Below are 17,272 nucleotides of genomic sequence, written 5' to 3' on the forward strand. Positions count from 1 at the left end.
AAAAGATCTTTCCTTATTCTTTCTTCCCTCTCTATTATCTCTCCAAATATGACAAGTCTCTTCTATATCGATCTTCATAGGTCAAATTTGTTAAACAAAAAATATACCCTCCACCACAAAACTCTCTCCCTAACATTATAGTAAGAAACACTTTGTCCCATGATAATTTTTCAACTGTAATTCTCCTACTCAAACTGCATCCTCCCCAACATTCCATTTGGCTTGTAAAGTCAGAGGAAGGATATCTACTGTCTCTTTGGGAAAGCTGAATGAAACAAGTTTTACATTTTAAAACAAAGGCTTCTTTTTTGTATGGTGCACCCTTTTTGACATTTGATGCAGCCTATATAGATCAGGTCAAATCTTGCAAAACAGTGGTTTTTTATAGCCTGTGGGCCAATAATGTTTTTTTATTATTTTTCAACCAACAAAACTTTATTTTAAAAGGTAAAATCCATTCTTAGTTGATGGATCATACAAAATCAGGCTACTTACCTGGGGTGGGGAGAAGTTTGCAGGGTTTTATATAAATAACTCTTTGGCCCCTTCTCAGAATAATGTTTATAAATGCACAAAATACATTCTATTGGAGTACTTATCAAAATGCTAAAAAGAACCAAATTCCAGACCCTACATTCTAAAAGAATATAGACTTCCTTACAATTAAGACAAGTGATAAGTATTTTAACAGAAAGCAAGTGTGTGTATCATAGATAATTTTATCATTTTCAGAGCAAATATCTAATATAATTATTGAAGCACTTCAGTTTGATAACTGGGAGACTTTTCCCATGGGTAATTCATGCAGTTATTTCTATATAGAGACATGTTATACTTCCTGTCTTTAATATAGCTATCAATTTGACTGAGGAAAGAAGACAGCAGATGGTATTTCAGGCTCTCCATATTGGGACCAAAGGTTATATTCATGATGTTTCAAATATAGATTTTGATTATCTTTGCCATTTGACTGTTGAATTATATATATATAAACATATGAAAAAATGTGAGAAAAATTTCCCCGTTTTTGGAATGTGTATTTTCATTTAGTTAGATTTCAGTTATAGCAAAGAACCTATATTCTATAAGAGAAGGTGGGGGGAGAAGGATGTAATAGCCATGTAAATATTTCTTAATCACGTCATAAAACTTTAAACACTGGTCAGTACTTTGAAATGAGACAAAATACACACACACACACACACACACACACACACACACACACACACACACAGACACAGCCTTTCTCTTGGGATTTGATGTTTAATGAACTGTGAACCAGTTTACTTCCTTGGTCCACAGGAATACTGTACCTGTGCAAATGCAAATTAGCTGCTTGGAAACCTGTTGCTAGATCACGTGTCATTTTGGTGTGTCTGTGTCTGTGTTTATATGTATATATGTGTGTGTGAAGGTTTTTTTCCGTTTTTGTTTTTCTGCATTTGAAGTATTGTTTTTGTTGCTGTTTGTTTAAGAAACACGGCAGGATTTACATATCCTTTGGATTTCCTTCAGGGTGACACAGCTTGCATTAGAGCCCCAGCTGAGAACTCCGGAGAAGAAGAATCTTTGGAAGAAACTGTGGCAAGTTCCAGACCAGAGTCTGTGGATATCCTCCATGTCTGCCAGAAACAGGTGGCTGAGCTGGAGCTGTGGCTTGACAAAGCTAATCTCTCAATCGGAGCTGAAATACTAAACCCAGAAATGCAGCAGATGGTGGAACAGGAGCTTGCTGGTTGTCAGGTAAGGCTGAATGGTCAAAGTTCACCTGTACACCAATCACCTTCCTGAGTTACATGAGTTTTTCTCTTAAAGCAACAGTGTACATTTAGGCTATTCTGCTCTTTCTTCATTTTGTATAGAGTTCAATTTATAATAATGTTTTAGTTTTGAGAATGACTTTATTTCTTCTGAAAATTTCCTATTACTGATTTAAATATTTAGTCTTCTGAGATGGAACTTTGTCCAGAATTGGAAAGGAATATAGAAATACAGAATGCACACATTCTATGTTGGTATTTTTTCATGTGTGATAATGCCATAATTTGTGCTATATTATCTATCATGCAATTAGCACTTTCTGATTGAGTCATTCTAAGAGAATCACTAATTTTGAGTGACAGAAACTGTATAAAATACAAAATACAATGTATCTGACTCTTCATGACCCCATTTGGGCTTTTTTTTTTTTTTTTTTTTTTTTTTTGGCAAAGATATCAGTAGTTTATGATTTCTTTCTCTAGCTCCTTTTACAGTTGAAGAAACTGAGGTAAACCAGGTTAAGTGACTTGCCTAAGGTCACACAGCTAGAAGCTGGATTTGAGCTCAAGTCTTTTACTCCAGGCCCAGCACTCTATCCACTTGCACTGACTACTGCCCCTATTATTAATAACTATCCACAAAACCCATGCCTTTCACAGTCAAATTTTAATGAACCCCAAATGATAACTTCCATTTGGAATATTCTGAACTTCATTCCTTTGAGAGACTAAGAAAGTTTTTCTCGTGGGGGAGGTTGTCAGAGAACAGAAACAGAGAAAGGAGAGTATACTCAAGTATGTGTGTGTGTTTAATAGTGCAAAGTAAGAGAAATATTATCAGCAGTAGTTATAAGTTAAAAAGACTTTGATACTCATGTGAGACAATAGAAAATTAAAGGGTAGATGAGCATTATCTTAACCCTCATGCTAACTTTTAAAATGCTAGCCTTTCAACTCCTTTTATTCCTTTGCACTGTTATAAAATTATGGTCTTGAAGCAAGAATTGAGCTGACACCTGCCTCAGATAACTTCCTAGCTCTGTTCCCAGAGGCGAATCATTTTAATCCTTCAGTTTCTGTTTCCTAGTCTGTTTTGGCATTTAGCAAAGTGACTGATACATAGGAGGTGCGTAATAAATTCTAGTTGGCTGATTAATTAACTAACTGGAAAGATGAAAATAACAGTTCCTAACTTACAGATTGTTCTGAAGTTCAAATTTGATGTGCATAAAGTAGCAAAGTCAATAAGTATGTATGAAGCCCCTGTTTATTACATATTTATGTACCAGGCATTAGGTTATGTGTTAGTGGAGATCAGGAATACAAAAGAAGACAAAAAACAGCCTCTGCCCTCGAGAAGTTGACAGTCTAATGGGGATTTAACATGAAAACAGCGATGTATATACAAGCTATGTATAGGATGAACTATAAATCTGAGAGGAAAAGTACTAGCATCAAAAGAGCTTTTCAAAAGGTAGGATTTTAACTCAATCTTAAAAAAAAAAAAAACAAAAAAACAGGCTTCAGAGATGAGAAGAGAGATTCTGGACACTGGAAACCACTATATAAACACATAAGCAGGAGACTAAATGTCCTGTGTAAAGAACAACAAGAACATGGGAGAAGATGGAGCTGTATATAAAAGATGTTGCTAAGGTAGAATCTGCAGGACTGGGCAAAAGATTGGTTGTGGGGTGGGGAAGGGGAATGATTAGGAAGAAGGAGGAAAGAATTACAATTTAGATTGTGAACCTGGGTGACTCGGATTTAGGAATTACAAATTGAGAGGGAAGGTTTTAAGGAAAAGATAATGAGTTCAGTTTTGGACATGATTTTAGCTTTCAAACTTTCAAAAAAAGTTATCTATTATTGTTATAGAATATAACCCTGTGTCTGGCTTTTGATCACGTATTCAGTACCAAAGAGCTTTTTCAGTACAAGATAAAAAGAACAGAGAACATTGTTGCTTTCCTACTAACAGATTATATTCTAATAGAAATAAAATGGACAAACAGAAATTGCTTCTTTTTCTACTTTTCTAATTTCTAATTGATAGATGTGAAAACAGTGATCAGTTTGTGGAATAAAGTTGGTTCATAAGGGAAATTAAAACTAAGCACAAAAAACATTATGGAGTAGAATAGGTAGAGTGAATCAAGAAATAATAATAGTCACAGTTTAGATGCAGAAGGGACCTTTGAGACCTTCCTTGTTTTACAGATGAAGAAACTACACATAGAATACTGAAATTATTTTCCCAAAGTCAAATGGCAACAGAAACCAGAATCTAGGACTAAAAATTTTTTGCTGTAGTGAAAGAAGTGTAGGTCTTCATGTCTTGCCCTCTATGTGCAAAGAAAAATGATTACTTTGTTATATGGAGGCTTCTTCCTCTTACACTTGTATAATTATTAAGCAATATATGAGCAAAGACCCAAGAGCCATCAAAGCAAATGTGTTTTGTAAATGAAAGAGTATTTTATTTTAGTCTGAAATAGTAGGAGTTATCTTACTGAACATTTAGAACTGACTCCTTTCTAAGTTTTTAGTGCAAAATAGACAGGCAGTTAAATAATGCAGTAAATAGAGTGCCAGTCCTGGAGTCAGGAAGCCTTAAATTCAGATCCAGCCTCAGATACTTACTATATATAGCCTGTTGCCTCTGTTTCTTCATCTGTAATGGAGAAGGAGATGGCAAATCACTCCAACATCTTTGCCTAGAAAAGCTTAAGTTGGGTTAATGAAGATTCAATAATGACTGAAGCAACTGAGTAACAGCAAAATGTAGACAAGCAGTCAAGGCATCCTCCCCTTGATTCTTCAGTATAATATGGGACCCAGAAAAGCTCTTTATATATAAAATAGATTTCCTGGAGAGGGCCTGGGGCAACCTGTGGCACCATTGTAGTAGACAGTCTAATTGGCCTTGACAAAAACAATGTATATTGTAGATTTCAATGCCTGGAATATAATTTTTCCCTTGGATAAAGATTTTGGGGATTTAAATTTTGGGGATGACAAAGTTGAGAGGGATAGCAAATGTGTTACCTTAAAGTAATGATCCAGAAAGATCTTGAAAGGCTTGATTAAATCAAATCTAAAAAAATTAAACAGCTAAATTGTCATACATAGATTTTTTTAAAAATCAAGAACATAATACTGGATAGAAAAGTGTGGGCAAATTTTCCAAAAAAGAGATCCAGGGAAACAGCTGATCCTTTGTCTTGTTTTTAAGTGTGTTAATTGCCGTAGGAGGAATTTAGATGTTAAGAAGGGCAGGTTTGCCAAAAGGACCAGACTGATTAATAATAATAATAATAGTTAATATTTACATAGCACTTATTATATGCCACAATGGATCTGGATCTGGATCTGGATAATGGAATGTTAATTCCATAGGAATTAACAGTGTAATATACAGGCAAAAAAACTAATTTGCGCTTATGCTACATTGAGAAATTTAGTATCCAGAAGAGGGAGATGATAAGTCCATTATATGCTAGTCAAACAGATCAACAAAATTGTCTTGAGCCTTTTGTTTTATTCTATACATCATATATCTGAAGTGTGTGTGTTCAGACAAATAAGGCCAGGATAGTGAGGAACTTCAAAGCCATATTTACATGGGGGTAAGTTTAAGGAACTGGGAATATCTTTCTCAAAGATGTGAAGGTGTTGGAATAATGATAAAAATAATAATAGCTATCCTTTATGTAGTGGTTCAGGTTGGCACAAAGCCTATTACATGTGCTATCTCATTTGATCCTCACTACAGCCTAGTGAGGTTGGTGCTGTATTCCCATTTTATAGTTAAGGCAGTGAAGCTGTAGTAGGATAAGCTCTTCCATGAAACATAATTTGAAGAGGTCTTCCTGACTCCGTACTGTATTGCTTGACTGAAGCAATTAAAGATTATCTTTTCTCATTGCGTTTAAGCTCAGTAACTCTCATTGTTCTGCCAAGTTATAACATCCCTTCTAATACTTGAAGAAAGCAATGAGATGTCCCCTGTCTCGAAGACCTCTCCTCTCAAGGCTAAAAAGACTTACTTCTTTCAGAGGATTCTGAAAAGGTGTGGTCCTCAGAGGTCTCACCGTCTTTGTTGCCTTCCTTTGGAAATGCTCTACTTTATAATTATTTTCACACATGTCACTCAGAATTGAACGAGTCAGTGAGTAGTTATTGAGTGCCGACCAGGTGCTGGGCACTATGGTAATCATAAATGGTTTTATGAATCATTTAAACAGGGCAGACCACAGTGAGATTCTGCTGTTTGGGATCCATTTTAAACTGCGATGACATAGCTCCTTGAATTCATAGGATCATAGGACTTAAGATTGGAAAGGACCTCTTAGACCAATAGTCTAACGCCCCATTTTGTAGAGTTAAAAAACAATAACTGAGACTCAAAGACATTAAATAACTTATATACAGTCACCCAGGGAGCAAGTAGCAGAATTTAGATTTGAACTTTGGACCCAAATCAAGAGTTTTAAAAACTATTTTGCCAAGAGAAACACCAGAACCCATCCAGGAAGCCATTGATTGGCAAGTTGTTGGCACTATCATGTATGTAGTTCAAGATAAGAAAGTGATATGATTTTATCAGCACAATCTGCTTTGCCACTGTCCTTCAAGGACTATGGGACCTTCCCATCTCACTTGCAGATGAAATCTCCCACACCTGTGAGCTCCATAACAATGTGATTTCCTTGAGAGAGGGCTGTCTTTTTCATTTGATCCTCAATGCTTTGAACTTAGTTAAGTGCTTAATAAATACTTTTTCCTTTATTCACTTGGGAACCATAAAGATTAAGTTAATATCTTTGGTGCCACTGTGACAACAATATATTTCCAGGGGTCCTCAAACTTTTTAAATAGGGGGCCAGTTCACTGTCCCTCAGACTGTTGGAGGGCCGGACTATAGTAAAAACAAAAACTTTGTTTTGTGGGCCTTTAAATAAAGAAACTTCATAGCCCTGGGTGAGGGGGATAAACGTCCTCAGCTGCCACATCTGGTCTGCGGGCCGTAGTTTGAGGACCCCTGTATTTGGCCATCAATATTCCCTCAAAGAGTTATATCATACATTGCAACTACTTTTACATGAAGCACTCAAAAATAAGTCTGCTTTTAAAAAGCTAAAAAATTTAAATATAATAAATACTTATTAAGCATCTGTTTTACTATCTCGATCTATACTATATGATTATCACCTACTAGGCACTCTAACTGAACTTCTGTAAGCCATGTATTGTATTTTTGGGCACAGATGAGAACTACTGGAATTTTTATAGCAGCCTCAGAGCTATGCTCTGCTCTCAAGTTGCTGCTGCCGCTGGTATATACCCTGGAGCATAGCTAGTTGGCATGGCTGCTTGGTTTCCTAGATCCCAGGAGCTTACAAACCTGATCTATTGAGTAGAAATACAGTAGCTCAAGAGGAGACTAAACAAGCTGGGTTATTTTTAGGCCTCTGTGCTTATGTCATCAGAAAATACACCCATTTTCCAATCTTTCTTTTTTTCCTAGGGTCTTTCTGTTATTTTGAATACTTGTTTTGTTTGAAAGAGAAAAAGCTCATGATAATGAGAAAGAACCTTCCTAACTTTGAAGAATCTTGTACGGGAAACAGCTGATCCTTTGTCTTGTTTTTAAGTATGTTAATTGCAGTAGAAGGAATTTAGATGTTAGGAAGGGCAGATTTGCCAAAAGGACCAGACTGATTAATAATAATAATAATAGTTAACATTTACATAGCACTTATTATATGCCAGGCCCTATGCTAAATGATTTACAATTAGGTTGTTATTGTTGCTATCATTCCCATTTTGCAGTAGGAATTTTGTGTGCAGTAGAGTATGTGTTTATTGTTGTTTAGTTTCTGTTTCCATCCAACTTTTGTGGCCCCAGGTGGAGATTTCTTGGCAAAGATACTGGAGAAATTTGCCATTTTCTTCTCTAGCTCATATTATAGATTAGGAAACTGAGGCAAACAGGGTTAAGAGATTTGCCCGGAGTGACATAGCTAGTGAGTGTCTGAGACCAAATTTAAATTGAGGTCTTCCTGATTCCAGCCTCTGTGCCCTATTTATTGCCCATAAATATATGTATATATGCATATGTGTGTGTGTGAGAGAGAGAAAGCATATATATATATATCTGTGTATGTATGTGTGTGTGTGTGTGTATACATCCCTTATATTCAGATAGCAACAGAGACAAAGGTTAAATGATTTGACAGGATCACACTGGTAGGAAGTATCTTAGGCCAGATCTGAACTCAGTTCTTTCTGACTGAGAGTTCAGTTATCTATCTACAGTCATTTACTATCTATCTACTAGTTAACTTACTGTACTACTGCTTAGCTGCACTGATTATCTACCGTAGTCTGTCTTGAGTCCCTTTAACCTCAGTTTCCTCATCTGTTAAAATTAGGATATTGGTTGAGATTATCTCTTAAGTCCCTTCTAATTAATTAATTAATTCTGGTTAATAATTCCCTATCTATGTAAAACTTATTTTTGAGAGCTACTAGAATGGGTTGTCATTGATATTTGAGGAATCTTTCTTTAAAGTTTAAGGCAAGTTGCCTTTTGGGGCTGATTTTATCAGAAGCAGAGGAATAGATGATAGGATTGCTCAAGGACCTTGATGTACTTTATCCATTTTAAAATGCAATCAAATAAATTCAGCAAATCTGAGCAAAATGGAGATGGAATTCATGAAGAATCTAAAAATGAAAAATCTGCATTTTTTTTCTTCCTAGGCTATGTTAACAGAGATTGAGCACAAAGTGTCTTCCTTATTGGAGAATTGCAAAGATCAGGGACTAGGAAATAGCGGAAGCACCCAACAAGAGGCAGAAATGCTTTCCTTGAAACTAAAAGCTGTGAAATGTAATTTGGAAAAAGTCCAGGTGATGCTTCAGGACAAATACAATGAAGAGCAGGTAAAATAGAATGTATTGGTAACCATAATTGATAAGCCCATCAGAAAAGAAAGAAAAGAAAGAAACCCTCTGATTTATGCTACTGAGTCAACTCCATGTAAAAATAATGTTAATGAAGGAGATTCTTTAGTACTCCAAATGAGTATGAAACAAAATACTGACTTAGTGGTTTAATTTTACAATGTAATTTGTCTTCAGACTTCATAGTAAGGTCTGTCTCAAACACTGTCCTTAGAGTGAACTCAGTGATAACAGCATTGGCAATAATTATTAGTATTAAATTCTTTGAAGTTTCAACAGATTTCCCTCTCCTGTTTCAAGTATTTTTATAATTTGCTTCTAAGTGTTATCAACAATAATGTATACTTGGGATAAGTGATTTGCTTTACTTCTAAAAATGTATGTATATCAAATACCTTTGGGTTATTAAGATTAAAAAAAATAAGACTAGGCAATACACAATTCAAAACAATACTTCTGTGCCTTTTAAATTCATTTCAACAGAATTCAATTCAGAATTCATAGAATTCTTGGAATTCATAGAATGTCTTTCTTATTAGAAGGAACTATGCCACATGTAGAGCAAAAATTTAATAGTATGGGGAGCTCCTTCAATGAGGACATTCCCTTCACCCAATGCTGCAACTAATAATTTCAGAAGGATCAATGAGAAGTCAGGATCACAGAGTTAATTCAAGATAAATCTATATTTCAGTCAATCAGTAAACATTAAGTACCTACTATGTGCTAAGCACTGGGGACTTTAAAAAAAAAAAAGGCAAAAAAGCCATCAAATCCTTCTATGTTATTGTTCTTTAGTCAGTTAGTTGTGAAAGGGAATAGAAGTTCCTGGTCTTTTTTTCTTTTAAATCCAAAACAAAACAACAACAACAACAACAAAAAGACAAAGAAGCAAAAAAGAAAAAATAAGAAAGAAAAAGAAATTACTGGTAGAACATATGAATTAAAATTTACCATGAAGATAAATCAGAAAAGAATGAAATGGGAAACAAAAAAACAAAAAAACCCAGATGTTTAAAACTTGATGGAAATATTAGCTTTTTAAAAAATTAGTATTCCTCACAACCCTTTACAACACATACAGGCTCATTTCCACCACCAAACTTTTAATACCAGCTATGAAGGTACTTGCCAATGTTTCCTAAATAGCCCTGGGACATACCTGGCCACAGAGGACCACTTTGTATTCCTGTAATTATAGAAACACAGCTGTACCTTCCCTATCACTTGCCCTAGATTCTTAGCACCTGCCCTCAGGGAGCTCAAAGTTTATTTAAGAAGTCTGTTACTTAATAGATTTCTGGTCTATCTGCTAAGTTTATTTGTTTTTTTTGTTTGTTTGTTTTGTTTTGTTTGTTTGTTTGTTTTTGTTTTTCCCCATTTCATTCTTTTCTGATTTATCTTCATGGTAAATTTTAATTCATATGTTCTACCAGTAATTTCTTTCTTTTTCTTTTTTCTTTTTTTCTTTTTTGCTTCTTTGTCTTTTTGTTGTTGTTGTTTTGTTTTGGATTTAAAAGAAAAAAAGACCAGGAACTTCTATTCCTAGTAAATCCATTTACAAGAATTAGGTGGAAGAGGAAAAAAAGTTACCATTTTATGGAATGAGTTGATTTTTTAAAAATGCCATGAAGTAATAAGCACATTAATTTAAATCAGGGTAATAAAAATGTAGTAAAGTTTTTAATTTTTCTTGCATTAAATGGTTCCATTAATAAATAGTTGGAGTATTTCATTCTGTATAAGTGACTAATTTGTCATTATTTTATATATATATTTTTACAGAGAAGTAATACTTTAAAGAAACCTTTAGAGGATCAAAAAGTCTGCCAGTCTGACAGGTTTCCTATATTTGAATCAACTGAATTTGAAAGCCCACTCTTCAGCCGACAAAAAAGTTTCCAACCACAGGTAATTTTAACCTTTACACAAAATAATGAAGCACACAAATAATTTTTTCCACATGAAATGATTCTTTTTCCTTTAACTCTGAAGCTGCTATTATTATCTGTCACTTAGGGAAGATGGGTCTATCTGCATGTGTGCCCAACTAGTTAGATGGCACAAAAGAACAAGTCTTGGTCCTGGAGGCAGAAAGCCCTGAATTCAATTTCAACCTCAAATACATAAGTGTATGACTTTATGCTAGTCACCTAATGTCTGTCTGCCTCATTTTCTTCATTCATGAAATGGGAATTGTAATAAACCTACCACCTAGAGTTATTATGAAAATCAAGTAAAATAATATTTAAATTCTTCAGTACCTTAAAGAACTATATGTAAATGCTATTTATTATTATTATTGTCTCATGATTAATAATTTCAGTTATCTCTTTGATAGATTCTGCTATCTGTTTTCTTTATTGCTAGAATATCTGTTATTCTGTTTCTTTATTCTTTGGTTATTGTGTCATTTAATGTAAAATGAGCCAATATCTCCAAGAGAAACTTTTTTAATGTGGTTATTTTATTGCTTTCCCTCTTCCTCAATACTGCATGGGTTAAAATGAGTTGAAACTAGTTAAAATTCATTACAATGAATAAATGTATATTCATATATATATATGCTATTTCAAAAAAAGATTGACACAATAATGCACGTGTGTTTCAGATGAATCTTGGAGGGGTTTATGGTGGGGGAATCTTTAGAGATTATAAGCTACTTAGGAGCTAACTCATGAAACTAAGAATTGGTTCAGAATTTTATTATCCCAGCAGCTTTAAAAGAATAAATTAAGGGAAAAGGCACACTATAAATACATGACATTTGTGACTAATATAAATGTTTTCATTTTTGTTTATTCATAGCCCTCAGAGTTAAAACCAGGTGAACAGAAGGATCTTATCAAGTTCATTGAAATTAATGCTGAGAAAATGTGGCATCAACTGGATCAACAAGATGACTGTAAAACCCAGGAATCGCTGGAAAGGTATAAACTTTTTAAATCATTGGATATGAATAAACTCACAAATTGAGTATGATAAAATCCATTCTTGGTGGGGCTTTGGGTATACATTATTATTATTTAAATCTGTTCACTCTTTCTAGAAAAGAATTTGGTGACATACAAGAGCCATGAAATTAGTCTTACTTACCTTTTGGCGTGCATGCATGCATGTGTGTGTGTGTGTGTGTGTGTGTGTGTTTGGGGGAGGGTCTGGATCTGTGATTATTGTAAAGGGTTTTTTCCTCTTTTTCTGCATTGATAGACATCAGCAATTTCTACAGCAATCATTGCCTTAAAGGTTGTTTTGAGCAATGAGAGATAAATGATTTCACAATTAGTATGTATAAGAAGCAAGATTTGAATCCAAGTCTTTCTGGCTTTAAGGTGTAATAGATAAGACTCTAAATTTGTAATCAGGAAGATCTGAGTTCAAACCTGCCTCAGAAACTCGATATTTGTGTGCAAATGGCAAACAGCTTAACTTCTCTGTACCTTACTTTCCTTATCTGTAAAATGAAGGGTTGGACTTGATGCTTATTTTTTTTTTTAACATTTTTATTTAAAGTTTTGTATTCCAAATTCTATCCTTCATTTCCTCCTTCATCTTCCCCCCCAAAATAGTAAACAGTCATCTATAGATTATACATTTGCAATTATGTATAACATTTCTACTTTAGTCATTTTGTACAAAAAGACTTGAATAAAAGAAAAAAATGAAAGTGAAAAATAGCATGCTTCAATCTATATTTGAACAATATCAATTCTTTCTCTGGAGGTAGATAGTATGTTTCTTCATTAGTCCTTTACAATTGTCTTGGATCATTGTTTTGCTGAGAATAGCCAACTCATTTGGAATTATTCAAACAATATTGCTGTTATTGTGTACAAGTTTCTCCTGATTCTGTTCACTTCATTTTGTATCAGTTCATGTAAATCTTTCCAGATTTTTCAGAAATCATCTTGCTTGTCTTTTCTTATAGTGTAATCATATTTCATTATGATCATATAGCTTGTTTAGCCACTCCCCCAATTGATGGATATCCTTTTGATTTGCATTTTGCATTTGCATTTCTCTAAGTAATATCAATTTAGAATATGTTATCATTTGACTATGGATATCTTTGATTTCTTCACTTGAAAACTTTCTGTTCACATCTTTTGATCATTTATTAATTGGGGAATGACTTGTATTCTTATAAATTTGACTCATTTCTCTGTGTATTTGAGAAATGAGGCTTTTTTCAGAAATTGTTGTTGCAAAACGTCTTTTCCCTCAGTTTTATCCTTTCCTTATGATTTTGGTTACATTCTTGTTATTTGTGCAAAAAAAATTATTATAAATAAAATGATTTTGTAATGTTCTCTATATTGGCAGTGGTTTTAAAAAGAAAAAATTATATAAAGATATTTATAGATGAATTATAACTGAACAGCAAAAAAAAAACAAAACAAAACTAGAAAGCCTTTAAATTCTGAACTGGCTGAGGAGTCAGTTAGTGTGAGGACCCCTGAAATCATGAAGCCATTAACATTTCAAATGATTAAAAATGACTCTTATATAAGATTGAAATGGCTTCATGATTTCAGGGGTCCTCAAACTATGTCCCGCAGGCCAAATGCAGCAACTGAGGATGTTTATCCCCTTCACCCAGGGCTATGAAGTGGCTTTATTTAAAGGCCCACAAAACAAAGTTTTTGTTTTTATCATAATCTGGCCCTCCAACAGTCTGAGGGACAGTGAACTGGCCCCCTATTTAAAAAGTTTGAGGACCCCTTAAGAGGACTAAACCCATTCCATTTGAGGTTAATTTGAAATAACTAGCAACATCTAATCTATTGTGAAAGATACTTAGGGATTATATTTTAGCAATCTCAGGATATCTGAAGGATTATCATGTGGAATTGAGATTAAGGTTGCTCTGCTTGTCTCATAGGGAGAACTTCAAGCAGTAGATAGGATAGAATCAGAGATAGAGAGCTTGAAGGAACTTCATTTTATAGATTTTACAGATGATTTGTCCAAGATTCCAGTATTACAAGACCTCAGCTATTAAAATGCACAGCTGGATTTGAAACTCAGATCTTCTAAGGAAAAGGTTGGAAGGAATGTAGGAAAATTGAAACACTAATGCATTGTTGATGGTATTGTGAACTGATCCAATCATTCTGGATAGCACTTTGAAATTATGCCCCAAAGCCATAAAATCATGCTTCCCCTTTGACCTAGCAATATAAACCCTAAGTCTGTATCCCAGAGATTTAAAAAAAAATAAAGGAAAAGGACCTTTAATGTACAAAAATATTTATGGAAGTTCTTTTCGTAATGACAAAGAATTGGAAATTGAGAGGATATTCATCAATTGAGGAATGACAAACAAGTTGTATTATATAATTATGATGAAATAATATTATACTGTAAAAAATGACAAATAGGATACTCTCAAGAAAATCTAGAAAGACTTACATGAATTGATGCAAAGTGATGTGAACAGAACCAGGAAAGCATTGTACCCAGTAATAGCAATTTTATATGATGATCAATTGTGAATAATGACTAAGCTTTTCTCAGCAATACAAACGTCCAAGACAATTATGAAGGACTTATGATGAGAAATGGTATCTCCAAAGAAAGAACTAATAGTTTGAATGCAGTTTGAAACACACTTTTTGGGCCTCCATTTTCTTTTATAATATGACCAATATGAAAATAGTTTTGTCTGAATGCACATGTATAACCTGTGTCAAATTGCTAGCTTCTTAATTTCAGCGAGGAGAAGGGAAAAAGATAATTTGAAACTCAAAATTTTACAAAAATAATGCTAAAAATTATTTTTACAATTGGGGAAAAAATAAAATATTAAACACACACGTGTGTGTGTGTGTGTGTGTGTGTGTGTGTTTTGTTATATATTTAGAGACAGACACATGAGGAAGGGTTAGGCGAGAGCACACTCAGACCCTTTGACTCTGTCTAGCCCAATTTCTATAACAATAGACCAAGATAACAGATTTCCACTCAACAGAAGAGTGGGAGGGGGATTTAAATCTACTAATAATTAGGGTTATTCAAAATTAGATTTCACTGTCCTAGAAAAATAATGAATTTGCTGCTACTAGAGATGTTTAAGAAGAGACTGAGCAGTTTTAGATAATATTCACTATTTAAATAGGGAATGTAGTAAATTGGACCTTCCTGAAGACAAAGATTAATTTTTGTCTTTTTACTGTAAAATTCAACAATTTAATATTTGAATGTATTATACTCTGAAGATGTTACATTAGTGATTTATGATCCTTCCATCAGCAAAGCACTGATTAATATTATCTGTATATTCTTGATTTGTAGGAATACGTGATATTTTAAAAAGATAAATTGAACAGTAATTCATTGTGTAAATTTACTGGTAAAATGGAAATAATACTTGTATTCTTTATCTCATTGAATTGATGTGAAGAAAAATGTTTTGCAAATCTGAAAGTGCTATATCATTATAAATGGCAGCTTTTAGCAAGTATCTAATGAATTTTTTTTTAATTTAAAAATATGCATTAGCTTATTCTAGCATAAAGGAGATGAAGCACAAATAAACAAAATAAAATTGTTCAACAGTGAATTGTGTTGTGATTGGAGTAGTTTGTATTGACAAAGTGCCTTGGATTTTCTTTGAGTATTCCTTTGAACAAAATGATTTCTAAAAGAATGTGCCATGTAGCATAAAACTTTACATATCAATTGTTTTCCTATTTCTGCCTTTTTCAAAAGCCCTGGAACATCTCACTCTAGAAATGGATCCCCAGCATCATTTCTACCATCTCAGGAGCAAAGTGAAGACAAATGGCAATATTTGCTTCAGGAGCTATCAAAGATGAAGCTGCCTTTGCCTGAGTCTGTGGATGATCAGGTCAGTCTGAACCCCAAGCACAATGCAGCCCTTGTCAAGATCTGGGCACTGTTCTTTCCAAAGCAAGTTATTTCCTAAAAGAAAAGTTAGTGAATTGTTCATAGTTGAATAGGAGTTCTTTGTAACCATCCAATTTAAATGAAAATCTTTGCAGGGAATTTATCCCTGTCCTAGAAGAACTCCCTCCAATTGTATGCAGTTTTGACCTAAGTAACTGAGGGTGTTATACATCCCTATTTCAATTAATGTAATGGAAGTGTAACATCCTCTAAAGTGTTAAATGCCCAAGCAATATGATTCTTATGCCCTGTGATGATGATGATTATTATGTCTGTCCCTCTCTTCTCTTCTCTCCCTCCCCCCATAGCTGACTGGCTGACCAAACTGAATGGCCACACCCAAGGGCTCCTTCACTAACTTCTTCTGAAATGTCTCTAGCTTTTCAAAGCCCAAGAGCTCTGGCCTATCAATAAATCATTCATACCTCATAAAGAAATTGCAGGGTATAAACCATCATGTTTATATCTTTGAAACTATTCCCAATCTTAACAGTATTTGCATTACATGAGACTGAAACATTTCTTTACATATATTGAGCCAGAAGTATCAAAAAGAAGACAGATTGAGTGATAGGTTGTCTTTGCTCCCACTCACAATTTCCTAGGACAGCTAGGTAAAGCAGTGGTTACAATGCTGGGCCTGGAGTTAGGAACTGAGACGCATCTTACAGCCTCAGGCACTTATTAGCTGTGTGACTCTGGACAAGTCACTTAACCCCACATGCCTCAGTTTCCTCATTTCTAAAATGAACTGGAGAAGGAAATGGCAAACTATTCCAATATCTTTGCCAAAAAAACACAATTGGAGTCACAAAAAATTTTATATACTTGAAAATGACTAAACAAAAACATAAGTTTCCTATGGCCTTTCATTCATCTTAGCTTTTTATGATAATCTCTGATGGAGTCCTATTAAAATTGATATTCCTTCTCACCAAGATCTATGGTTTGAGCCAGACTTGTTCAGAATTGAGGCTTAATCTCTCCATGTTACAAGTCCTGTTACATGTTTTTCACTTTTCCAGAGCCTTTTGTCTCTGTGTTTAGATTCTGAGTCTGTTTATAAGGACATTTTCCTATTTGGGGAACATTTAACACTGGATATCAAATAGTTCTTCATCTACAACTTATGGTGCACTCTGAACTGTTTTATTTTTACACTACATAGTAAAATATGGAGACTCTGGGAGAATAAAGAAGAATCATTGCAGATAGAAAGCAGGTACTGTTCAGAGAGGTCTTCCTATCTGCATTGGTATAGGAAGTCCCCTTCCTCAGATTGAAAAAGTCCAGAAAAAGACTAGCATTCCCCTCCTCCCCTTTCCCCCACTCCCCTAGTCTCCACTCCCTGCCCCCCCCCCAAAAAAATAAAGTAGATTCTGAAGACAAAAGTTGCTTCTATTTTTGTTATTTGTTACTTTTTAGTCCCAGTGCCTAGCTTAATGCTTTATACATCCTAAGTGCTTATTTAATGTTTGTATATCTGAATTTAGTTCAGGCATCTGACTACACAAATGATTTCTTTCCTTTCCCATCATATTGTCCCAAAATCACCTTAATATCTTAGAGACCTAGAAACACTGAATAAAGTGCATTCATATTTACTTAAGCACATTCTAAAATGTATGTGC

General features: G+C 34.3%; 1 protein-coding gene across 2 annotated transcripts in view; it reads left to right on the top strand.

Moving 5' to 3' along the window:
• The window catches only part of SYNE2 (spectrin repeat containing nuclear envelope protein 2), a 297,544-nt gene that overhangs the window by 163,413 nt on the left and 116,859 nt on the right, over window positions 1–17,272 (top strand). For both annotated transcript variants that reach the window (XM_023502825.2, XM_031952701.1), the window contains 5 exons: window positions 1,516–1,743; window positions 8,529–8,711; window positions 10,518–10,643; window positions 11,541–11,662; window positions 15,444–15,582. In XM_023502825.2, the coding sequence (XP_023358593.2) occupies window positions 1,516–1,743; window positions 8,529–8,711; window positions 10,518–10,643; window positions 11,541–11,662; window positions 15,444–15,582 (798 nt within the window). The remainder of the gene's footprint in view (window positions 1–1,515; window positions 1,744–8,528; window positions 8,712–10,517; window positions 10,644–11,540; window positions 11,663–15,443; window positions 15,583–17,272) is intronic.

Source organism: Sarcophilus harrisii, chromosome 2, assembly GCF_902635505.1.
Source record: "Sarcophilus harrisii chromosome 2, mSarHar1.11, whole genome shotgun sequence".
NCBI classification, from domain to species: domain Eukaryota; kingdom Metazoa; phylum Chordata; class Mammalia; order Dasyuromorphia; family Dasyuridae; genus Sarcophilus; species Sarcophilus harrisii.